Source organism: Oncorhynchus clarkii, chromosome 12 (assembly GCF_045791955.1).
Source record: "Oncorhynchus clarkii lewisi isolate Uvic-CL-2024 chromosome 12, UVic_Ocla_1.0, whole genome shotgun sequence".
In the NCBI taxonomy this organism is placed as follows: Eukaryota; Metazoa; Chordata; class Actinopteri; order Salmoniformes; family Salmonidae; genus Oncorhynchus; species Oncorhynchus clarkii.
The window spans coordinates 89,489,423-89,515,061 of record NC_092158.1 but is presented as its reverse complement, the minus strand read 5'-3'; the positions used below and the strand labels follow the sequence as shown (position 1 = coordinate 89,515,061).

Below are 25,639 nucleotides of genomic sequence, written 5' to 3'. Positions count from 1 at the left end.
AACTGTCTGTTAGGTTTACTGAGTAACAACAGTCAGGAAGATAATACCAAACTGTCATTTAGGTTTACTGAGTAACAACAGTCAGGAAGACAATACCAAACTGTCAGTTAGGTTTAATGAGTAACAACAGTCAGGAAGATAATACCAAACTGTCTGTTAGGTTTACTGAGTAACAACAGTCAGGAAGATAATACCAAACTGTCTGTTAGGTTTACTGAGTAACAACAGTCAGGAAGACAATACCAAACTGTCTGTTAGGTTTACTGAGTAACAACAGTCATGAAGATAATACCAAACTGTCTGTTAGGTTTACTGAGTAACAACAGTCAGGAAGATAATACCAAACTGTCAGTTAGGTTTAATGAGTAACAACAGTCAGGAAGATAATACCAAACTGTCAGTTAGGTTTACTGAGTAACAACAGTCAGGAAGACAATACCAAACTGTCTGTTAGGTTTACTGAGTAACAACAGTCAGGAAGATAATACCAAACTGTCAGTTAGGTTTACTGAGTAACAACAGTCAGGAAGATAATACCAAACTGTCTGTTAGGTTTACTGAGTAACAACAGTCAGGAAGATAATACCAAACTGTCAGTTAGGTTTACTGAGTAACAACAGTCAGGTTTACTGAGTAACAACAGAAGACAATACCAAACTGTCAGTTAGGTTTACTGAGTAACAACAGTCAGGAAGATAATACCAAACTGTCAGTTAGGTTTAATGAGTAACAACAGTCAGGAAGATAATACCAAACTGTCTGTTAGGTTTACTGAGTAACAACAGTCAGGAAGACAATACCAAACTGTCTGTTAGGTTTACTGAGTAACAACAGTCAGGAAGACAATACCAAACTGTCTGTTAGGTTTACTGAGTAACAACAGTCAGGAAGACAATACCAAACTGTCTGTTAGGTTTACTGAGTAACAACAGTCAGGAAGACCAAACTGTCAGTTTACTGAGTAACAACAGTCAGGAAGACAATACCAAACTGTCTGTTAGGTTTACTGAGTAACAACAGTCAGGAAGATAATACCAAACTGTCAGTTAGGTTTAAGTAACAACAGTCAGGAAGATAATACAACTGTAACAGTCTGAGTAACAACAGTCAGGAAGACAATACCAAACCTAAGGACTGTTCTTTCCTTTTTAGACATTGAAAGGATTTTTGTTGAAATGGTCATGCTATGGAAAAAATGGGCCATATAATCAGATTCTTATGAGGTTTTTAGTCTTATTTTAGGGTTAGGATAAGGTTGTGGTTATGGTAGTGTTGTGGTTAGGGTTAGGATAAGGTTGTGGTTATGGTAATGTTGTGGTTAGGGTTAGGATAATGTTGTGGTTAGGGTTAAGATAAGGTTGTGGTTATGGTTAAGATAAGGTTGTGGTTATGATAATGTTGTGGTTAGGGTTAAGGTAAGGTTGTGGTTATGGTAATGTTGTGGTTAGGGTTAGGATAAGGTTGTGGTTATGGTAATGTTGTGGTTAGGGTCGGGATAAGGTTGTGGTTATGGTAATGTTGTAGTTAAGGTTAGGATAAGGTTGTGGTTATGGTAATGTTGTGGTTAAGGTAGTGTTGTGGTTAGGGTTAGGATAAGGTTGTGGTTATGGTAATGTTGTGGTTATGGGAACGTTGTGGTTAAGGTAATGTTGTAGTTAGGGTTTGGGTAAGGTTGTGGTTAGGGTTAGGATAAGGTTGTGGTTAGGGTTAGGATAAGGTTAGGATAAGGTTGTGGTTATGGTAATGGTGTGGTTAAGGTAATGTTGTAGTTAGGGTTTGGGTAAGGTTGTGGTTAGATTAGATTAGGCAGCCTACTGGTGATAAGGAAAGCCTCATACTTCAGTTGTTTGTAGCATGGTCAGATGGTGAGTCTCTCCAGACAGGCTGCTACATAGCGGGAGATTTGGTTCTGGGTTCCAAACCAACATATTTCTCTGCATTTCTCCTGTCCCCCCATCCCTCCCTCTCTCTTCAGGTTTCAACGTGAATCACTTGGATATTGCCCCCCGCTATGCCAGCATTTTGATGGGCATTTCCAACGGAGTGGGCACCTTGTCGGGAATGGTGTGCCCTCTTATAGTGGGCGCCATGACCAAACACAAGGTACCAAGACACACAGCGCTCTGTTCAATCGAACTGGCATTACATTTAGCCAGTTACATGGAGGTGAATTACCAAGACACACAGAGCTCTGTTCAATCAAACTGGCATTACATTTTAACAGTTACATGGAGGGGAATTACCAAGACACACAGAGCTCTGTTCAATCAAACTGGCATTACATTTAGCCAGTTACATGGAGGTGAATTAAGACACACAGAGCTCTGTTCAATCAAACTGGCATTACATTTAGCCAGTTACATGGAGGTGAATTACCAAGACACACAGAGCTCTGTTCAATCAAACTGGCATTACATTTAGCCAGTTACATGGAGGTGAATTACCAAGACTGGCATTACATTTAGCCAGTTACATGGAGGTGAATTAAGACACACAGAGCTCTGTTCAATTACATTTAGCCAGTTACATGGAGGTGAATTAAGACACACAGAGCTGGCATTACATTTAGCCAGTTACATGGAGGTGAATTAAAGACACACAGAGCTCTTACATTTAGCCAGTTACATGGATCAAACTGGCATTACATTTAGCCAGTTACATGGAGGTGAATTAAGACACACAGAGCTCATTTAGCCAGTTACATGGAGGTCAAACTGGCATTACATTTAGCCAGTTACATGGAGGTGAATTACCAAGACACACAGAGCTCTGTTCAATCGAACTGGCATTACATTTAGCCAGTTACATGGAGGTGAATTAAGACACACAGAGCTCTGTTCAATCGAACTGGCATTACATTTAGCCAGTTACATGGAGGTGAATTACCAAGACACACAGAGCTCTGTTCAATCAAACTGGCATTACATTTAGCCAGTTACATGGAGGGGAATTAAGACACACAGAGCTCTGTTCAATCAAACTGGCATTACATTTAGCCAGTTACATGGAGGTGAATTAAGACACACAGAGCTCTGTTCAATCAAACTGGCATTACATTTAGCCAGTTACATGGAGGTGAATTAAGACACACAGAGCTCTGTTCAATCGAACTGGCATTACATTTAGCCAGTTACATGGAGGTGAATTAAGACACACAGAGCTCTGTTCAATCAAACTGGCATTACATTTAGCCAGTTACATGGAGGTGAATTAAGACACACAGAGCTCTGTTCAATCAAACTGGCATTACATTTAGCCAGTTACATGGAGGTGAATTACCAAGACACACAGAGCTCTGTTCAATCAAACTGGCATTACATTTAGCCAGTTACATGGAGGTGAATTACCAAGACACACAGAGCTCTGTTCAATCAAACTGGCATTACATTTAGCCAGTTACATGGAGGGGAATTAAGACACACAGAGCTCTGTTCAATCAAACTGGCATTACATTTAGCCAGTTACATGGAGGGGAATTAAGACACACAGCGCTCTGTTCAATCGAACTGGCATTACATTTAGCCAGTTACATGGAGGTGAATTACCAAGACACACAGAGCTCTGTTCAATCAAACTGGCATTACATTTAGCCAGTTACATGGAGGTGAATTAAGACACACAGAGCTCTGTTCAATCAAACTGGCATTACATTTAGCCAGTTACATGTAGGAGCAGTTTCCCAGACACAGATTAAGCCTAGTCCTGGACTAACATGTAGGCAGGTCCCAGATCGGTCTGTGCTTTACCTACTTCATTGTCATTGTCAAGACAATTCCATGAGTTGTCGGCAAGACAGCAGAAAAAGACTGAAATGAAATTTCAATGGACATGATTTAATGAGAATGGTTTTTACTCCAGGACAAGGCATTAGGTCTAATCATAAACTGCTTGTAAACTATTCAGCTGTCCAGAATTTGTCAACATGATGGTTCTAACATGTTTCTATTTCCATAATTCCCGATCTTAAAACCTCTTCTCTCTCTCTCTCTCAGACACGTGAAGATTGGCAGGGTGTCTTCCTCATTGCTTCAGTTGTTCACTATGGTGGAGTGATTTTCTATGGTATGTGTTTATGTGTTGGTTCCTGTGTGAAGCTCCAGTCAGTCCTTCAATGAACCTATAGTTCAGGGAGTCTTTGTGAATTGTATACAAATGGTTAATTTCATCAACAAACCACGTGTGAGGGGTTTCTAAATCACATGACTCCTATGTGAATCGCAATTAAATGATGTGTAAAATACTGGGAATCCAGTGCCAATTTAGTGTGAACCACAAATTAATCGACTGTGGCTCATGTAAATCACCAATATACGAATGAATGCAACTTGAGTTCTGCCGAAATCTTATTTGAATCCAAGATGAATGACTGATATAAATCCTTCACCAAATCAATCATGTGTGAACCCTAAAGGAAATTCAGAATGAATTAAATTAAAAAATCATGTTTGAAACTAATTGCGTGAATTCAATCACAATTGAGAATGTGATTACTTATTTGAATTCACTTTGCCACATAAAGTATTAATCACATCGTAGCAAAAGGTTTTGCTAACCTTTCTAATTGGACAAGCTCAGTTAGTCCCTTTCTGTTTCCATCAGTTTTCTTCCAATTGGTGCCTTATGAATAGACCGAGGTGTGAATCTAATGTGACCCAAACCTGATTCTGAATTATCCTCCTGGCTCTTTCCCAGGAATCTTTGCGTCAGGGGAGAAGCAGCCGTGGGCGGACCAGGAGGACACCAGCGATGAGAAGTGTGGCATCATCGACGAGGACGAACTGGCCAATGAGACGGAAGAGATGTACCGCACTGGCGGAGGGGGGCAGTACGGAGCCATGAGCCAGCCAACAGCGGGCCCCAACGGAGGAGGGGGTGCTGGAGGGGGGGCAGGGTGGGTCCAGGACTGGGAGAAGACGGAGGAATATGTTCAACCTCCGGGATACAACCAGTAACTCTACGGAGGGGAGGGAGAGAGGGAGCTCACATAATGCCCTATTCAGACTTGAGATAAGTTGACTAAACGTGGACCTTAGTCTAAAAAGGCTGACTTAAGTCCATGTTAAGTATACTGTCCCTTTCTCAAGTCTGAAGAGAGGGGAGATAGGGAAGAGAGGGGAGATAGGGAAGAGAGGGGAGATAGGGGAGATGGGGAAGAGAGGGGAGATAGGGAAGAGAGGGGAGATAGGGAAGAGAGAGAGAGGTGAAATAAGAAAGGGCAGATGTTTTGGAAAATGACATGTAGTGAGGGAAGATAGAGGGTTAGCAAATTGTCATAGGTGTGTTTTTGTATATACGTACATTTACACATGTGGGACATTATATGAATTGTATGCATTTGAATAAGTGTGTGTGTGTGTGTGTGTGTGTGTGTGTGTGTGTGTGTGTGTGTGTGTGTGTGTGTGTGTGTGTGTGTGTGTGTGTGTGTGTGTGTGTGTGTGTGTGTGTGTGTGTGTGTGTGTGTGTGTGTGTGTGTGTGTGTGTGTGTGTGTGTGTGCGTGCGTGCGTGCGTGTGTGCATGAACATTTTGCCTGTTGAACCTGAAACTCTAATTGGATCACTGTTGCTCACTCATCAGTTGAGTTTAATTTACATGTAATTTACTTTCAAACGAATAATTCTCCATGAGCTGTCTGTCGGCTTTGTGAGTATCTCTGGAAATCAAATGTAAGTGTCTCGTTTTTGAAAAGCTTGTTGTTTATAAGCATGGGTGGTATGGATGACTGCGACTCGGCCCAATGCTTATTTTCAGTTGCTACTGGCCTATGTTGCACACAGCAGTCCAATGTTTCGAGCATCGGCAAAGTGGGCATTATATCCATGAGAAAGGGCCATGGGTTACTCCACTGAATCCTGTCAGAGAGCAGTTAAATGGTGCTCCAGAATTCTGTCATTATTGTCATATTACCCTCTCAGTATTTTAGGCATTTTGCCAAAATCACTGAATGCACTTATATGTAGAAGTCAATATTTACTGTATGTAGGCTACTGTTCCTTTCTATATACGTTTCTATGTATTAGACAGTATTCTCCCGAAGTGTGTGTGTGTGTGTGTGTGTGTGTGTGTGTGTGTGTGTGTGTGTGTGTGTGTGTGTGTGTGTGTGTGTGTGTGTGTGTGTGTGTGTGTGTGTGTGTGTGTGTGTGTGTGTGTGTGTGTGTGTGTGTGTGTGTGTGTGTGTGTGTGTGTGTGTGTGTGTGTGTGTGTGTGTGTCGGGTGCAGGTGCTGGAACATTGTGCGGTGAGCATGCTGTAATGATGGTTTCATGGGTGCAGTGAATGCACCACACAACGTGTCCATGTGTCCACGTGTGACAAGAGAAGTAATGATGACTTAGGATGTTAATGTGTGAACACACGCTGCTTTATTATTTCATTTGATGAAACTTGTCGGCCTGTTAGTGAATGACTGACTGTTGGTGAATTGTGTGTTAACCTTTTGTGCAGTGATGGAAAACATGTGCGGTTGCCATTGCACCACAGCGTGCAATGTGTGTCTAGTACTGGTCTTTAGCAATATGAACTGTATCTTCAGGTGTGTGTGTTCTGACATACTATACAGTGTATGTGTGCGAGGCTAAGGGGGACTGTATGCTTCACGTGTCCTGAACAGAACATTTGAGCAACCAATCCTGGACTTGTTACTCTAGTTGTGTTGTTGTTGTTTTTCTGTTGATTTCTTTTGTCTCTTGGATTCTTACTTTCCTGTTTCCATGTTCTCCTCCGTCTTGTTGAAACGTACCTGTGGGGATACAACATGTGAAAACACATACAGACATATACATACAAAAACACACAACAAATATGACATGTATGAAATATGTATATGTGTAAAATAAAAGGTGTATATAAAATGGTCTCATCGTTATTAGTCATATAGCATATATACATATATATAACCATCGTTATTAGTCATATAGCATATATACATATATATAACATGGTCTCATCGTTATTAGTCATATAGCATATATATACATATATATATATAACCATTGTTATTAGTCATATAGCATATATACATATATATAACCATTGTTATTAGTCATATAGCATATATACATATATATAACATGGTCTCATCGTTATTAGTCATATAGCATATATACATATATATAACCATCGTTATTAGTCATATAGCATATATACATATATATAACCATCGTTATTAGTCATATAGCATATATACATATATATAACCATCGTTATTAGTCATATAGCATATATACATATATATAACCATCGTTATTAGTCATATAGCATATATACATATATATAACCATCGTTATTAGTCATATAGCATATATACATATATATAACCATCGTTATTAGTCATATAGCATATATACATATATATAACCATCGTTATTAGTCATATAGCATATATACATATATATAACATGGTCTCATCGTTATTACTGTTTACAATCGATCCATAGTTCTGGTTTTATCCCTTTCTATTACTGTTTACAATCGATCCATAGTTCTGGTTTTATCCCTTTCTAAGTTTACAATAGCATATTGGTTACAGTAGTCGTATAGCACTGGTACATTTTAGTAAATACAGCGATTGGTATTGTAAGAGCACAAGGAATGTGTAACTTTTTACATAATATTCACATTCATATTCCCAATGTTCTCTCTCTCTCTCTCTCTCTCTCTCTCTCTCTCTCTCTCTCTCTCTCTCTCTCTCTCTCTCTCTCTCTCTCTCTCTCCTCCATGACAGATGGATGCTGGATTATCTCTGTGATTTTAGGCAAAGATTAGTGAGAAGAGCAGATGCACTCAGTAGGAGAGAGAGAGAGAGAGAGAGAGAGAGAGAGAGAGAGAGAGAGAGAGAGAAGAGAGAAATGGGGCAGGATGCAGGGGATTGGCTATAGCCTAGGTTATGGCAGGGAGGTGAGGGGGAGAGACTGGTGTGTGTGTGTGTGTGTGTGTGTGTGTGTGTGTGTGTGTGTGTGCGCGCTTCCCTAAATCCTTAGTGAGCTGTAACACAGTTTGATCCATCACTGTCAGGGTTCCACTACTGACCTTTACAGCACCAATCCTCTCTTTAACGAATGCAGTTCGATACTTACAGCAAACCCAATAGAGATTAAGGTATTCCATTAAGTTTTATTTCCCAATATTATCCTCAACCAATTTGTCAGTTTGAATATCGTTTTTTAAGGAAACCCCATAAAATTGGGCCATCAACCTTGTGCTTGAAACGTGTCAATCGCCTGCAATGAACAAAGCGATCTTGACTGTGTGTCTGTTTTTCACAGACATCTAAATATTGTATACTTTGGTCGGGAGCGGTTAGCTCTTTTTACAGCCTTTCGGTTGGTTAGCCGCTAGTACAGTGATTCCATCTAGTGGTCAAATTATCTCCGCACACTCAACAACCCAAATAATCGAGCCAATCAGACTCGAGTGCGCTCTTTCCAAACCTCCATGCAGCAATGTCTTTGATTGGTTAATCTTCGTACAAAGGCGGGACTATCAAGGCGTTGAGAGCATGCGATTTATTTTTTCGGACACGACCAATGAGGCTTTCAGTCGGTTCCTGATTGGTCAGTTTCTGATTTGAAGGCGGGTATAACCGGAAGTAGAACGAAAGCCCCATTCTGGTTAGGTTACTCTACTGTCTGTCTATTTCACCACAATGGTATTGGCTGTTAAATCAATACCATTGATTGCGTTTGCCGTGAAAGCCTTACCCCTTTTCAACCACAATGGAGTCTAGAGAGATTTACTCCCCTACTACTAATTCTTACCTTTAAATTAAATCGGGTTATATTCAGCCTATATTTCCCGTTCATTGCCAACAGTGATTTATCATATTTGTGGCTCAATTGCGGCAAAAATTGCAGTTTCTAAAAGCATATATTTGTTCTTAGCTGGCTTCAATCAGGAAATTGTTTCAGGCTATGTAGCACTAATCTCATTTTGTCATTCAAACGCTGCATTTTTGTTTGGTAAAAAAAGACCAACCAAATTAAGGTAAGCGCTCTGTTTTTTGTCAATTTCCTCATGCAATAGGCCTACATTATTATCGCAGAAATGCAGTGATTGTATTCTGCCTAGTGTGTCATATACCGCAGTCTGTTAGTTATGCTATGCTAGCTAACGTTAGCCCCCATACAAATCTGGGTCAAATTAGAGCCGGCCTCTTTGCATGGTAGATACCAGCATATTTTTGTAATGACCGCGAATAAAGATTGATATCCTGCAATGTTCAGACAATACTCCGGGCCGTAGGCTATTCCAAATCACTGAAAAAAGCATATTATGTGAACTTGTTGTTGGCTGTACTGTAGACACCACAGGTTTCCTCGTGCCTTTGTCTTACTAATGCATTGTTTTCAATTGAAATAGTATACAGAGCGTTTGCCTTTGGGGGATGCTCTTCACTCAAAAGGGGTCCCCCAAGTGTACAGAAATATTGTCTAGAATCTACCTAATTAGACAGAAAGACGAACACCTCATCACACTTGAACAGAAAGTATATAATTTGCCTAAAATGTTGGACTCATTTGGTTTAGAAATGAGTTATGAATTCGGGGACTAGCCCTGACTGGGACACAAACCTTGATCTAGAGACTGTCAAGTCAACACCTTATCCATTATGCAAAGAGGTCAGAATCTCTTGCTGAGGTTTGGTTAAGGTCTCTACATTACCACGTTCCTTCAGGAGAGTGTGACCCACGCTTCTCTATAACAAGTTCCTCTGGTGTACACCCCTCTCAGATGGCCTCACGGGTGCCATCCCACATCTGACACCAGTGTAGCCAATTGAGGGGGTAGCACCGACCAGGACTCAAATCTGGGTCCAGCTACTGTAAAGCCCAACACATGAATCATTACGGCAGGAGGTCCAAGTCTCTTTGAGGTCATTGGGTTAAGGTCTCTACAATGAACCATACAGTCAGGTGTAAATCTGACATGCACACACACAATTACACACACAGACATTTCTGAACTTATTTACAAGTAAGAAAACAGCTAGTACTTAAATCAGTTAACCCACTGTTCCTAGGCCGTCATTGAAAATAAGAATTCGTTCTTAACTGACTTGCCTAGTTAAAAAATAATAATAATAATAGTAATTAATAAATGTACATGGATTCAACATTAAAAGCTACATTATGTAACTTTTTGGGCGACCCAACAATATATATAGAAATGGGAGTTATAGGTCTGTCATTCTCATTTAGTCTAAGTGGTACATCTGTTCCATGTGTGCTATTAAAGATGCAATATGCAGGAATCACTCTGCCACTTCCTGGTTGCTAAAATTCTAAATAGTTTCCCCAATTTCAGTGAATGTGACAAAACAAGCAGTCATTGTGTAGAGAACCATTGTACCGTCTAAACCGCTGTGAAATATATTTTCCATAAACAAAAGTATTGTATTTTCTATTACAAAAAATATTGTATTTTCAGCTGTTTTGAAGCTGGTGTAAGAAACCAAAAGAAGCAGAAACAAAACATAAGAACGGGACGCATAGTAATAGCTTACATAGAACAGATCTACCACGTAGACTTGCTTTCAATGAGAAGGACAGATCTATAACACACATTTCTATGTGAAGCTTTAATGGAAACACGTGTTTCTCTTTCTCCCGCTCTCTCTAGGCATGACTGAGTATAAGCTTGTTGTGGTGGGTGCTGGAGGTGTTGGGAAGAGTGCCTTAACTATCCAGCTCATCCAGAATCACTTTGTGGATGAATATGACCCCACCATCGAGGTGAGTTGCAGGTGTTTGTCTCTGTGTGACTCTTATTAAAGGGCAACTCCGCCACTTTTCCCCTTATATCTCCAGCACCAAACCAGTGTCTACATATATGAAAATGGCACATTGTTATGATCTGTAGTTAAAAATTTTAAGAAGGGTTCCTCTAAAATGCTTCTGTGACATCACAGGGTAGAATTAAAAGTAAGAGAAACTGTGATTTTCAAAAACTGCAATGAGTTTCTAGCCAAAGGATGCTATTTCTTGCTCCCCACATCAACGTGAATGTCAGTGTTTGAAAATCATTTTTTGTCTTTACTTTTGATGTCATTTAAAAATGATTATTTTTTTTTTATGTAGAAATGAGCCGTTTCCACATATATGGACACTGGTTTGGTGATGGAAATAATGAATAGGAGGTTAGAAAGTTGTGGAGTTGCCATTTAATAGTAAGTTAATTCGATTGAAATCGTCTGCTTCAAAAGTAGCAACCCACTATATGGAGTCTATGTAGATTCTATTCTATAATATCTATCCACAGTCTCCTGATCATTAGGATAAGTGTTGCCGCTAGCTAAATGGTTAGAATGATTTACAGAGTGGTTCTGTAAGCTATGAGGGTGGCAAAGGGGAGGGGTTATTACTTTCCAAACGTTGTTACCATCATGCTTTCCAATCCATTCAGATTCACACCAGTACCTATGGGTAGGTGGTAGGAGTCTATTAGAAATTGGCACCTGTTGTCTCTGGATAATGTTCATTTGGGCAGCGGTTCCCAAATCCAGTCCTCGAGTACGCCCAACAGTACATGTTTTTATTGTAGCCCCGGTGAAGCACACCTGATTCTAACTAGTCATCAGGCCCTCAATGAGTTGAATCAGGTCTGTTTGTCCAGGGCTACAAAAATGTGTTCAGATGTGGGTTTCTCCAGGACAGGAGTTGGGACCCACTGCATTAGAGCAACAGGAAAAAAATACAGTTTTGCAATGGAAAACAAAAATAAACATTTTCTCATTGGACAAGTCCAGGTAGTCCCTCCCTGTTTCTGCTTGTTTCCTTCCATTTGGTGCCGAATGAACACACCCCTATTTTAGGACTTGTACTAGGTTGAATATACCCAGGTTAGCAAAACCTAATAATTCCATGTGGAAGCTTCTGAAAATTAACAGATTCCCAGCGGTGTTGCTTAATAGCATCGCTGGTCCCATTGTTTTGAATTCCTCCTAATTTATGCTAAGAGTTCTAGGATATTAGAATCCTGTTCTTAAGCTTTATGTTCAATCTAGGACTCGTACAGGAAGCAGGTGGTGATTGACGGAGAGACGTGTCTGCTGGACATCCTGGACACAGCAGGTCAGGAGGAGTACAGCGCCATGAGGGACCAGTACATGAGGACAGGCGAAGGCTTCCTTTGTGTGTTCGCCATCAACAACATCAAGTCCTTTGAGGACGTTCACCTGTACAGGTACTGACTGACTGTCCGTCAGTGTCTGCTGTCCGACACCTGGAGTGTATTCATTATTAGCAGACCGTAGTGAAACGTTTGGCCTGTTTGTGAAAAGTTTTGCAACGGAAACCGTTTACACTAGGAAGCAAACAGAAGGAAACTGGGAGGGACCTACTTGAATTTGTCCAATATAAACTCTAGTTTCCATTGCAAAATGGTTTCCGTTTGGAGTAAACTATTTCCGTTGCAAAATGCTTTCCGTTTGGAGTAAACTATTTCCGTTGCAAAATGTTCCGCCACAGACCAAAGGTTTTGCGACTACTGAATACAACGCTGTGGAGTCATTATCATGTTCCATTAGCATGCATTATTTTCCCTGTTGTCAGACTCCGTTAGGCATCACGCCCCAATTAAGGCCCAACTCTAAATGTGGAACAACAGCAAAACAGCGTTCCCACTACTTGGTTTGCTTTAAGTAGCTTGGTCACGAAAATCAGAAAAGCAATCAAAAAAATAGTTCACCTTTGATCTTTGGATGTTTTCACACGAGACTCCCAGTTACACAACAAATGTTCCTTTTGTTCCATAAAGATTATTTTTATACCCAAAATACAGATGTTTGTTTGTCGCGTTATGTTCAGAAATCCACAGGAAAGAGCGGTCACGACAACGCAGAGGTATATTCCAAATAGTATCCATAATGTCCACAGTAACATGTCAAACGTTTTTTATAATCAATCCTCATGTTGTTTTTAAAATATATATTTGATAATATATCAACAGAGTGTGTAGGTTTTCAATAACAGCGGGAGGAACAATGGCGGCTTTACTCAGTTGCGCAAAACTCACTCGGAGCCCCCACCTATCCACTTACGCAATGTGATCCTTCACGCTCATCTTTCAAAATAAAAGCCTGAAACTATGTCTAAAGACTGTTGACACCTTAGGGAAGCCATAGAAAGGGGAATCTGGTTGATATCCCTTTAAATGGAGGATAGGCATGCATAGGAACGGAGAGGTTTCAAAATAAGAGGCACTTCCTGATTGGATTTTCCTCAGGCTTTCGCCTGCAATATCAGTTCTGTTATACTCACAGACAATATTTTTACAGTTTTGGAAACTTTAGAGTTCCATCCTAATCTGATTCTAGTTTCTGGGGGTGAGAAATAGGCCGTTTCAAATGGTATGTTTTTTTAGCCAAAAACTAAAATACTGCCCCCTACACGCAAAAGGTTAAAGCTGAGGGATGGGACTGGATATCTGTAGCCACTCAAATGTATAGATGGCTCTATGAATGCAAGGACTGACGGTCCATGAAGTCAACGTGATCATTTGAACCATGTGGGTTCCCGTCCGGCCGGGCGGACATGGAGGAACTGCGTTGTCACTGACAATGGAGACGAGGCTTTGGAATTGGAAGTATATTTAATGTTTTTTGTCATGTCCATTTGTTTGGCACATGACTCTACCTCTTGGTCCTATTCTTCCTTTCCACTTCTCCGTCCTTTTTTCTCCTCCTCAGAGAACAGATCAACAGGGTGAAGGACAGTGACAGTGTGCCTATGGTGCTGGTGGGGAACAAGAGTGACCTGGGGAGTCGGAGCGTGGAGAGCAGGCAGGCTCAGGAGCTGGCCCGCGGCTATGGTGTGCCCTTCGTGGAGACCTCTGCCAAAACCAGACAGGTGGGTTTTCCAGCCAGGGGAACGACACGGGGGAGCGACACGGGGGAGCAGTAGGAATGGACCAGCTACACTGGAAGCAGAACTTTTAGCAGCACGTGATCCACTTCATCACGTGTTCACAGGCGGGAATGTTGAAATAGAACCAGACGCTGAGCAGCGCCTTGCTCTCCTACTTCTTGTAGCAGGCCTGTTAGGCCTCAAACTGGACAAATCTAAACAAACGTTATTTGTCACATGCGCCGAATACAAGTGTAGACCTTACCGTGAAATGTTGCTTACAAGCCTTTAACCAACAGTGCAGTTCAAGAAAAGCTAAGAAAATATTTACCAAATAAACTAAAGTTAAAAAAAATTTTTATACAAAGTAACACTATAATATAACAATAACAAGGCTATATAAAGGGGGTACCGGTACCGAGTCAGTGTGCGGGTGTACAGGTTAGAAGTCATTTGTACATGTAGGTAGTCCTGTGGCCAGTTGATTAATTGTTCAGCAGTTTTATGGCTTGGGGGTAGAAGCTGTTAAGGAGCGTTTTGGTCCTAAACAGGGAGGGTCAGAGGAGATGTGTTGTCCTGACAGACTCCTGTGTCTTAACTGTTCTGTGTCTTAACTGTTGTGTGTATCATTTGAATAAACTCAACAGACTCACTAAAGGTATTGGGTAACATAACACATTTATACACAGCCGTCATGTCACTATTTGAGGCCACAAATGGGATAACTTTGATATTGGATACATTCAGGTAGCACTCTTCTATTCTACTCGTTTGCTCTGTTGAGTCTACTGAAGGCGACCAAGCTGCATTCCATCACGCTTCATCTGAGTGTAAAGTTTCTGCTTTTTGCGTCTTTGTTTCAGGGCGTGGAGGAGGCGTTCTACTCTCTAGTCAGAGAGATCAGGAGGTATAAGGAAACCAACCGCAGCAACAAGAAGAGCAAGAAGAGCACTCAGAGACGTTGCACCATTCTATAACACCACACTGCACATAGCCCATAACCCCCCCCAACACACTGCAGTTCCTTTACCACATGGGAGACGTTACCTCTCGTATTGACAGGGGATCTGGAATGGTGAACGCATCAAGTTCCACTTTCTGTCATTAGTGTCGTTACCGCAGTAACGGAAACTTCACTTCCTGTTGCTTCTCATTGGCTGCTCCATTAGAATTGTGACTTCAGTTTATGCACGTTGTTTTCTGACAATTGTAACAAGAAACTAGAAGTTGTAGCGTTGAAGAGGGGATTTATAGATTGGGTTTAAAGCCGCCATCTTCGGTTGGTTTAAATATGAACGTCACTTTACTGCCCCTAGTGGTAAATATCTGAAGAGTAATTAATTGATTAATTAATGGTGCAAGTCGCATAGCTACACGTTCCAAATGATCATCTTGTTTATTTTTTCACCCTAAGGGGGAAAAAATTGATTTTTGGTCTTTGCCAACGTGTTCTGCATTGCAAGAAGCTAGCCTACACTGGCTTTTCTTGCATTCCAAGGTAGTTTTCTCTTCAGTATTTACACAAGTGGCTATCTCTGTTATTGTTTTTTAAACGATTCAGCAGGGCTGTAATAGAGAAGGTATTTTGGTCCTCACTAGCCTCACTCTCACTTTCTGTATTTAAAAAAAATCCAATCACAGAGTCGAAGGCCACAACTTACTATTGTGTCATTAGGCAGCGTTTACAAGGGCAGCTCAATTGGGATTTTTTATTGGCAAAAGAGCTGATCTGATTGGTCAAAAGACCAGTTAGTGAGGAAAATATCAGAATTAGGCTGCCTGTGTGAACACGGCCTTATACTGTTGCCATTTCTATAGGATCATGTCCAATTATTTAGGCTAGCTGTTCAGTGTCCTAGCTTGAGGTCCATTAAAGGTAAAGTTGTGCACATGAACATGTCTATTGTGACTTCTGATCGCCAGATTCCATTTTGATGTTCGTCGTGTGGTATTATTTCAGATACAAATTCTGGATGTGTTCCAATGTCCATGCTAGCATACTCCTTAGTGCATGCCCAATAGTTTCATGCTAAGTGTGCATGGTGGTTTAGTGGTCAGGAATTTGAGCTGAATGATCTCAAAACTCAATCAGCCTTTGCAAATGAGTAATGTGTAATTTGCTAATATCTCTAGCTTTACATTCTTAATAGCTGAAGCCAGGGACTTTTCCCCAAGAGGTTGAAATAATAGAACGTGTCAGAGAAAATGTGATTCTCTTCTGTGGAGATCGAAACAGCGTTCATTCTATACCATGTATTTCAATCTGCAACATTTGAATTACTTCAGTCTACAGGTATCTGAAATGTTAGACAAGAGAATCGGAGGACAAAAACAGGTATTTACACACTGAAAGGTGTCAGACCAACACTTTGAGTGAAAACATGCTGTTTTATTGGTTGGAATTATACTAAATGTGGTCATTGGACACTTTCTAGTCTCATCCCAAATGACTGATGTAATATGTGGGCTGAGGTGAACCCACAATGACCCTGCTGTTGCCAGTAGGATGAGCAGAGGAAGAATCCCCCTAAAGATTCAGTAGTTACTGAGTGTAACCTATAGGTGTCTGTGGTAGTGTTACATTGCCCAGTTCTAATAGTGTTACTCAACTCTCCGGGAGTGTAGTCTCATGCCCTCGCCCCCCTGTTGCACATATTTGTATAGTCCAGCACTAACACACTTGACGCAACTACTCAAGAGCTTGTTGATCGTTGCAGCAGTTGTGTTACTGTAGTGCTGGACTAATGTTAACAAATGTGCAACCCTTAGGGTCCTCAAACTCAACTCTGGACCTCGAAGCCGGTTCTACTGCAATTTTTCATTGTTTCCCTCTAATCAGGGACTGATTTAGACCTGGGACACCAGGTGGGTGCAACTAATTCAGGTAGAACAGGAAACCAACAGGCTCTGGACCTCGTAGGGTAAGAGTTGAGTACCCCCTGCCCTAGGGGGACCTGTGATGGAGTTGAGCAACACTGCTAGAATACATTCCACTTTGAGAGACTAGACAGCATACCGCCAGTTACTGAGTTGTACCGCCAGTTACTGGGTTGTACCACTTCTTCATACTCCTGGTCTAGTCACTTTAAGGTTGTTTCATAAATAAAGTGGCTTTTGGCTATTTGGACTTGTGTCTTTGTTTTTGGTAGAAACAAGTTGAATAGAAAGACACTTATGGGCCCTCCTTTCTGTCAATCAGCTAGTATCAGCTACATTTATGCCTTTACTATATATTTCAAATCTCAATGAGCCCTTCCTGGTTAAATAAAATATATCAGTAAGCAGGATCAAATGGAGGGAGACCGCCCTCTAGTGGCACAATGGCTCTGCTTCTCTAGACGGAGTATCTGAGCGGAGCAAGGAGCGAGATTCCCGAAATCTGGAGCGTCTGCCTTCTTGCCCGCTTCAATAACACTCCCAAGTTGCGCTCAGTAGATGCTGGGCCCAGCATGCATTTGTAGTCTACTTGTGTGCTGCTATATCCCTTTGCTTTAGCTACTGTCATGGAGTTCACTAAATATTTCCATAAAGAAACTGATCAAACGCGCATGTGCTAAAGCAAGGTGACTTACAAAAATGAGGACCAAGAGAGAGTGCTGTGACTTAGAATTAAATACAAATTAAACAAATGACTTAGTGCCTTTGAAAGGTATGATGGTGTACTTACTACGTGCACATGAAAAAAGAAAGGAACGAGTTGGGTAGATGAAACTAAAATTCAGATCTCTTAAACGTTTAGTTCGTTTTTGTTCTATTTATACAATAGCCCTGGCATATTCCCACGTTCAATTAGCTTTCCGTTTTGAATGGGTTATTTTGCCTAAAAACCTTTAAGCGTACCTATAGAAAAACAAATATACAACTCTAAATTTGATCATTTAAAAATTATACCCTTTTTAATAATTTTCAAACGGTTATATGGTGTTCACTTCTAACCCTATTTATGTTGAGGTCGCAGGCATAGGGTCTTCTTCAGCCAGACGGTCTTCTTCAGCCAACAGTGTTTCTGACATTCTGAAAGGAGAGAGCGAACCAGATGTCATTTTAAACTTGGGGAACATGTGCACACTTCGGGAGAAAGGAAATATTATTGTGACTAACCCGTAAATCATCAAAGTTCTTTTCAAGGGAGAAACTTACAGCCAGAGTGTCATACTCAGGAGACATTGTCCTTTTATTCAGAGTCATGTACGTGTCATCAGACTGCGCCTTGTGTGTCGGTTTACCGCAAGGTACCATCTGTGCCTCCCCGATAAAGTTCATTCCTCTTGGGGCTTTCCTGGAGAGAGTGACAGATGACATGTAGGAGTCCCAGGTCAACAGGCCATAACGCTGTAATGTAGTAGTCTCAGGACAACAGGCCATAACACTGTAGAGTAAAGGTCATGTAGTAGTCTCAGGACAACAGGCCATAATGCTGTAGTCTCAGGACAACAGACCATAATGCTGTAGTCTCAGGACAACAGACCATAACACTGTAGAGTAAAGGTCATGTAGTAGTCTCAGGACAACAGACCATAACACTGTAGAGTAAAGGTCATGTAGTAGTCTCAGGACAACAGACCATAACACTGTAGAGTAAAGGTCATGTAGTAGTCTCAGGACAACAGACCATAACACTGTAGAGTAAAGGTCATGTAGTAGTCTCAGGACAACAGACCATAACACTGTAGAGTAAAGGTCATGTAGTAGTCTCAGGACAACAGGCCATAACACTGTAGAGTAAAGGTCATGTAGTAGTCTCAGGACAACAGGCCATAACACTGTAGAGTAAAGGTCATGTAGTAGTCTCAGGACAACAGACCATAACACTGTAGAGTAAAGGTCATGTAGTAGTCTCAGGACAACAGACCATAACACTGTAGAGTAAAGGTCATGTAGTAGTCTCAGGACAACAGACCATAACACTGTAGAGTAAAGGTCATGTAGTAGTCTCAGGACAACAGACCATAACACTGTAGAGTAAAGGTCATGTAGTAGTCTCAGGACAACAGACTATAACACTGTAGAGTAAAGGTCATGTAGTAGTCTCAGGACAACAGACCATAACACTGTAGAGTAAAGGTCATGTAGTAGTCTCAGGACAACAGACTATAACACTGTAGAGTAAAGATCATGTAGTAGTCTCAGGACAACAGACCATAACACTGTAGAGTAAAGGTCATGTAGTAGTCTCAGGACAACAGACCATAACACTGTAGAGTAAAGGTCATGTAGTAGTCTCAGGACAACAGACCATAACACTGTAGAGTAAAGACACACTTATTTTTTTGTATGCCATAATTTCTTAACTGGATTCTAAATACTTTGCCTCTTAGAAGCACAATAAGCTGTTCAATGAAAGGCTATGTCTTTAAAACATAGGTATCCTAATGGCAGGATTGGGATCAATTCCATTCAAGTCATTTCAGGAAGTAAACTGAAATTTCAATACTTTTCAATTAGGAACGTTTGAAATTGGATTTTGGTTTACTTTCTGAATTGACTGGAATTTAAGTGGAATTGACCCCAACCCTGGTATCTTAATGGACTCACCTCTTCTTCAATGTGCCATAGAGGATGACTAGCAGAGCTCCAGCTGCCAACACAGCCACCACCCCCACAACGCCAGCCCAGGGAAACACTGGTTTACCTGGGAGAGGATGAATTACCAGATAAAGACACATCTACTCACATCAGAACATTTATCCTACAACCCTGGGGAAGGTGACCACCTACAGAAGTTGACTAGTTGAGACCGGCCCACTAGGCCAAATATAAACCAGCATATCTGACAATTAATCATTATCATGTAGAATGGCCCAATAGGAGAAATATTAACCAGCCCATCTGACGTTTGCCCGACCTACAGTATGGCCGGTCTATTCTGCCTTAAGTAAATGGATGTCTTACCTGCTACACTGAGATGCACAGGTGCAGAGTCAAGTGGTCCGTATTGATTCTCAGCCTTACAGAAGTACTGCCCGCTGTCCTCATTGCTCATTTTAAGGATGACGTAACTCTGCCCTGATCCTTTTTCTGAGAACCCCGTCCGTTCTTCATTCTTCTTGTACCAGGTGTATTTGTCCACTGGTGGGTTGGCATCACTGCTGCAGGTCAGAGTCACTGATCTGCCCTCCACTATTTCACCAGAAGGACTGACTGTGACTGACACTGAGGTGTTCTTTGGGAAGTCTGGAGGAGAAAATGAAGACAGTTTGTGACATCTAGATTAACACCCACAGCTCATGTTGTGGTGACATTGAGCTGTTTATGGCATGTTATTTAGCACATGCTGACTGGGGTCCTTCCACTCCAGAGGGGGTTACTACGAAGCAGGGTCAATGAGTTAGCCAGCCTAAATATTCTAAAATAATGTTTTATTCATAGAAAACAAGCTTAAAATGACATGGTCTAATTGACTGAACAACCAAAAACACAGATAGAAGTTCATCTTTCTTAATGAATCAGGAAATCAATGGTTATTTCTGGTTGTTTATCAAAGTTAGCTGTAGTATACCCCTTCGTTGTTTTTCAAGCTAATGCTAAGATATAGGTCAGTAAACAAAGCCATATTTGGGTTGCTGACTCTCAGAACCAATAGATGATTTGCTAGTGACATAAACAGATGAAATTCATACATTTCTAATATCCTCTCTATACACTACTTACATCCCACTACAAGGATCACTGCCGGACCAGGGGAATCCTCTCTGCCGCTCACCGCACAGGAGTAGCTGCCTGCATCTTCCCTGCCTACCGGGTCTAGTTCCAGGTAGTTGGCCATAACCTTGACCTTGTTGGTGTAGTTCAAAGGCTGTTTGTCCCTGTACCAGGTGTAGGTGGGATTTTCACTCAAGAAGCAGGAGCCACAGGTAAGGTCTGCCCACTCGCCGTCCAAAGCTAGGTCAGGGGTCAAATCAACATGGAGCCCTGGGTAGAGTGGGGGTCATTTTAATTTGAGTTTTGATTTGATTTCAAACAAAATAGCTTTATTAGATCAAGTCAAACCCAGGAAAAGAACAGACAGTAACATAAAGAATAATACATTCTCCTCCCAAAGCTTCTACAAGATTCTCCTATGTTATTGTTTCTTAAAATGACAGATGAAGCCAATGTTTTTTTCAATGTGAGTAATCCGCTGACGGATGATGGACAGAGGAGATGATTGTCCGTCTAAAAGATGCATCTGCTTTTCAAAAAGAATAGAGGACCAAGTCACTCTTCATATAATTAATTAATTAACATGCCTTTATTAGTATGGCATGTTCAATGGAAACAGAGTTGACAAACTCTTCCGCGTTTCGGCTGCATGGCCTTCGTCAGGGGGGGACAAAGAAGTGATAATACAATGTCCTCTTTTGAACAGCTTTTTCCCCCAAAAAGTGTACATGACGAAGTCCATGCAGCTGAAACGCGTTGGACTTTTTAAACTGTGTTTTATATGAAGAGGGCCTTGGTCCTTCTTTCTTTTTGATGTCCAATTCACCCCTTTTACCATAGAGCACCTTCAGTCTACCAACATCTACTACTGTGTACCTTAGCAGCGCTTCCCTTCTTTTTCTACGTACAGGCTTTTGTCTGCCTTTGTGAAGACTTTGTGCATATGCAACTCGTCCAAAAATTGCTGAGTTGAACATTGGCGGACAACGATTTTATCCATATTCATGTGGATGAATTCATGCCGTGGCCTTACCTGTGACATTTAACCTGACTCCTGGATTCCCCATCCATCCCCCAGGATTGACGTCAGTCCCAAACAGGAAGCTGTAGGTTCCTGAATCGCTCTCTCTCAGGTCTGTGATTCTCAGTGTACATAGTTGGTTACTGTCCCCTAGATACTCCACACGGCCTTTGTACTCAGGGTTCAAATTCAGATCCAGAGACTCAGCACCAGGCACTTGACCTTTGAACCAGAAAGCTGTTGTGACTTTGTGACCCTTGGGAAATGTGTAAGAGCAGGGCATGGTCACAGAAGAGCCCTCTAAGGAGCAGACTCTCCTTGGGGTGTAAGTCACACTCCCGTTGTCCTGACCCAGACACCCTGAAACATAGGTCACACATCAAGACGCTGAATCGTAATTCCATCATTAATTAATTGATACTGAAGATGGTCACACTCTATATACTATGAGAGGTCAACCTCTTGTGGTGAATGTGTTTTTTACTGACAAACTAAAGGAGAAGTTCCAAGAAGTAAGAAGTACATTTGTGTTGTTGAAATCTATTCTAGGAGAGTTCCAAGTGTTAGAGAAAAAAACACCAAAAGAGAAGTACTGTGAGGTTTAGTTGTCAACTGGACACTACGCACCCTATTTTCCCTGTATGACTGTATACTGCTATATGCTCAACAACGTCATAAATCCAGATAATTCCTTTTCAGGAGGTAAACAAACAAATACAACTAAAATAATATTTAATCTCATCCAGTTTACCTGTAGTCATGAGCAGGATGATTACCAGGTTGGAATACCAGGTAACCAGGTTACCAGGTTGGAGAGATCCAGCACCCTGCAGAGAAACAAGATGACGAAGAAGAGGATACAAAAGCATCATCATTATCATCATCATTACAGAACATACTTCATGTACAGTATACTAACCAGTCAACATCATCATCATGACAGAACATACTTCATGTACAGTATACTAACCAGTCAACATCATGACAGAACATACTTCATGTACAGTATACTAACCAGTCAACATCATCATCATGACAGAACATACTTCATGTACAGTATACTAACCAGTCAACATCATCATCATGACAGAACATACTTCATGTACAGTATACTAACCAGTCAACTTCATGACAGAACATACTTCATGTACAGTATACTAACCAGTCAACATCATCATCATTACAGAACATACTTCATGTACAGTATACTAACCAGTCAACATCATGACAGAACATACTTCATGTACAGTATACTAACCAGTCAACATCATGACAGAACATACTTCATGTACAGTATACTAACCAGTCAGCATCATGACAGAACATACTTCATGTACAGTATACTAACCAGTCAACATCATCATGACAGAACATACTTCATGTACAGTATACTAACCAGTCAGCATCATGACAGAACATACTTCATGTACAGTATACTAACCAGTCAGCATCATGACAGAACATACTTCATGTACAGTATACTAACCAGTCAACATCATCATCATCATGACAGAACATGCTCCATGTACAGTATACTAACCAGTCAACATCATGACAGAACATACTACATGTACAGTATACTAACCAGTCAACATCATGACAGAACATACTTCATGTACAGTATACTAACCAGTCAACATCATGACAGAACATACTACATGTACAGTATACTAACCAGTCAACATCATCATCATCATGACAGAACATGCTCCATGTACAGTATACTAACCAGTCAACATCATGACAGAACATACTTCATGTACAGTATACTAACCAGTCAACATCATCATCATGACAGAACATACTACATGTACAGTATACTAACCAGTCAACATCATGACAGAACATACTTCATGTACAGTATACTAACCAGTCAACATCATCATCATGACAGAACATACTACATGTACAGTATACTAACCAGTCAACATCATGACAGAACATACTTCATGTACAGTATACTAACCAGTCAACATCATCATCATCATGACAGAACATACTTCATGTACAGTATACTAACCAGTCAACATCATGACAGAACATACTTCATGTACAGTATACTAACCAGTCAACATCATCATGACAGAACATACTTCATGTACAGTATACTAACCAGTCAACATCATGACAGAACATACTTCATGTACAGTATACTAACCAGTCAACATCATCATGACAGAACATACTTCATGTACAGTATACTAACCAGTCAACATCATGACAGAACATTCTTTATGTACAGTATACTAACCAGTCAACATCATCATGACAGAACATACTTCATGTACAGTATACTAACCAGTCAACATCATCATGACAGAACATACTTCATGTACAGTATACTAACCAGTCAACATCATGACAGAACATACTTCATGTACAGTATACTAACCAGTCAACATCATGACAGAACATTCTTTATGTACAGTATACTAACCAGTCAACATCATGAAAGAACATACTTCATGTACAGTATACTAACCAGTCAGCATCATGACAGAACATACTTCATGTACAGTATACTAACCAGTCAACATCATGACAGAACATACTTCATGTACAGTATACTAACCAGTCAACATCATGACAGAACATACTTCATGTACAGTATACTAACCAGTCAACATCATGACAGAACATACTTCATGTACAGTATACTAACCAGTCAACATCATGACAGAACATACTTCATGTACAGTATACTAACCAGTCAACATCATGACAGAACATACTTCATGTACAGTATACTAACCAGTCAACATCATCATCATGACAGAACATACTTCATGTACAGTATACTAACCAGTCAACATCATCATCATGACAGAACATACTTCATGTACAGTATACTAACCAGTCAACATCATGACAGAACATACCTCATGTACAGTATACTAACCAGTCAACATCATGACAGAACATACTTCATGTACAGTATACTAACCAGTCAACATCATGACAGAACATACTTCATGTACAGTATACTAACCAGTCAACATCATGACAGAACATTCTTTATGTACAGTATACTAACCAGTCAACATCATGACAGAACATACTTCATGTACAGTATACTAACCAGTCAACATCATCATGACAGAACATACTTCATGTACAGTATACTAACCAGTCAACATCATGACAGAACATACCTCATGCACAGTATACTAACCAGTCAACATCATGACAGAACATACCTCATGTACAGTATACTAACCAGTCAACATCATGACAGAACATACTTAATGTACAGTATACTCAATGCAAAATAATAAGAGAATAAATACTATGATATGAAAAGTATGAGATGACACACAAGGCCTGATAAGAGGGACACCTGTTCAGAAGTACAACATACATAATACTAAATGGCTAATTAAACCTGGTTTTAACAAATCATTCTATTCTAATACTACAGCTATATTTTTCTCGATAGTGGAGTCTTCACATCCAGACCACCACAAGGGACTATCAAATACCCTTCATGGTGATTCAGATCCTCCTACTGTGTGTGTATTTATACTACTGTGTGTGTATTTATACTACTGTGTGTGTATTTATACTACTGTGTGTGTATTTATACTACTGTGTGAGATCTCTAACCAAATCCTTCCAATGTATGTATTTATTTTAGTACCTACCAATGAACTAGTTGAACTTGAACAAATAAAAAAATAATATAGAAGTATTCTTACCATGTTAAACAGAAGTCCAGTAACAGAGACTCTTACCATGTTAAACAGGAGTCCAGTAACAGAGACTCTTACCATGTTGAAACAGGAGTCCAGTAACAGAGACTCTTACCATGTTAAACAGGAGTCCAGTAACAGAGACTCTTACCATGTTAAACAGGAGTCCAGTAACAGAGACTCTTACCATGTTAAACAGGAGTCCAGTAACAGAGACTCTTACCATGTTAAACAGGAGTCTAGTAACGGAGACTCTTACCATGTTAAACAGGAGTCCAGTAACAGAGACTCTTACCATGTTAAACAGGAGTCCAGTAACAGAGACTCTTACCATGTTAAACAGGAGTCCAGTAACAGAGACTCTTACCATGTTAAACAGGAGTCCAGTAACAGAGACTCTTACCATGTTAAACCGAAGTCCAGTAACAGAGACTCTTACCATGTTAAAC

The 25,639-nt window shown here is 40.6% G+C and overlaps 3 protein-coding genes across 3 annotated transcripts in view; 2 read left to right on the top strand and 1 right to left on the bottom strand.

Moving 5' to 3' along the window:
• LOC139421614 (vesicular glutamate transporter 1-like) overlaps window positions 1-5,380 on the top strand; it is a 60,245-nt gene extending 54,865 nt beyond the window's left edge. Inside the window, exons 11-13 of the mRNA XM_071172673.1 lie at window positions 1,976-2,103; window positions 3,993-4,062; window positions 4,693-5,380. Coding sequence (XP_071028774.1) covers window positions 1,976-2,103; window positions 3,993-4,062; window positions 4,693-4,952 — 458 coding nt within the window. The 3' untranslated portion in view covers window positions 4,953-5,380. The remainder of the gene's footprint in view (window positions 1-1,975; window positions 2,104-3,992; window positions 4,063-4,692) is intronic.
• Window positions 5,381-8,682: 3,302 nt separating this feature from the next.
• Window positions 8,683-15,733, top strand: LOC139421634 (GTPase KRas-like). The gene is made up of 5 exons (XM_071172702.1): window positions 8,683-8,979; window positions 10,615-10,727; window positions 11,999-12,177; window positions 13,682-13,841; window positions 14,702-15,733. Exons 2-5 carry the CDS (start codon window positions 10,617-10,619, stop codon window positions 14,813-14,815), a joined length of 564 nt encoding a protein of 187 aa, XP_071028803.1. The 5' UTR covers window positions 8,683-8,979; window positions 10,615-10,616; the 3' UTR covers window positions 14,816-15,733.
• A 45-nt stretch (window positions 15,734-15,778) lies between these two features.
• Window positions 15,779-25,282, bottom strand: LOC139422589 (sialoadhesin-like). Its single transcript, XM_071173732.1, has 8 exons — window positions 25,269-25,282; window positions 22,253-22,328; window positions 21,514-21,861; window positions 20,486-20,720; window positions 19,731-20,044; window positions 19,374-19,470; window positions 17,979-18,117; window positions 15,779-17,852 (listed from the first exon to the last, which is right to left on the bottom strand). The coding sequence occupies exons 1-8, from the start codon at window positions 25,269-25,271 to the stop codon at window positions 17,829-17,831; spliced, it is 1,236 nt and encodes a 411-aa protein (XP_071029833.1). The 5' UTR covers window positions 25,272-25,282; the 3' UTR covers window positions 15,779-17,828.
• Between the last annotated feature and the right edge of the window lie 357 nt (window positions 25,283-25,639).

What these genes read in the sequence shown, in the direction of transcription:
- LOC139422589 (XM_071173732.1), bottom strand. An exon ending in ATCCTTGTAGTGGGATGTAA is followed by an intron (nt 20,045 to 20,485) that starts GTAGTGTATAGA and finishes GTGTTAATCTAG; the next exon opens with ATGTCACAAACTGTCTTCAT. An exon ending in CTGAGTATGACACTCTGGCT is followed by an intron (nt 17,853 to 17,978) that starts GTAAGTTTCTCC and finishes CTCTCCTTTCAG; the next exon opens with AATGTCAGAAACACTGTTGG.
- LOC139421634 (XM_071172702.1), top strand. Translation starts at nt 10,617, where the DNA reads ATGACTGAGTATAAGCTTGTTGTGGTGGGTGCTGGAGGTGTTGGGAAG. An exon ending in AATATGACCCCACCATCGAG is followed by an intron (nt 10,728 to 11,998) that starts GTGAGTTGCAGG and finishes TGTTCAATCTAG; the next exon opens with GACTCGTACAGGAAGCAGGT. An exon ending in GAGGACGTTCACCTGTACAG is followed by an intron (nt 12,178 to 13,681) that starts GTACTGACTGAC and finishes TCTCCTCCTCAG; the next exon opens with AGAACAGATCAACAGGGTGA.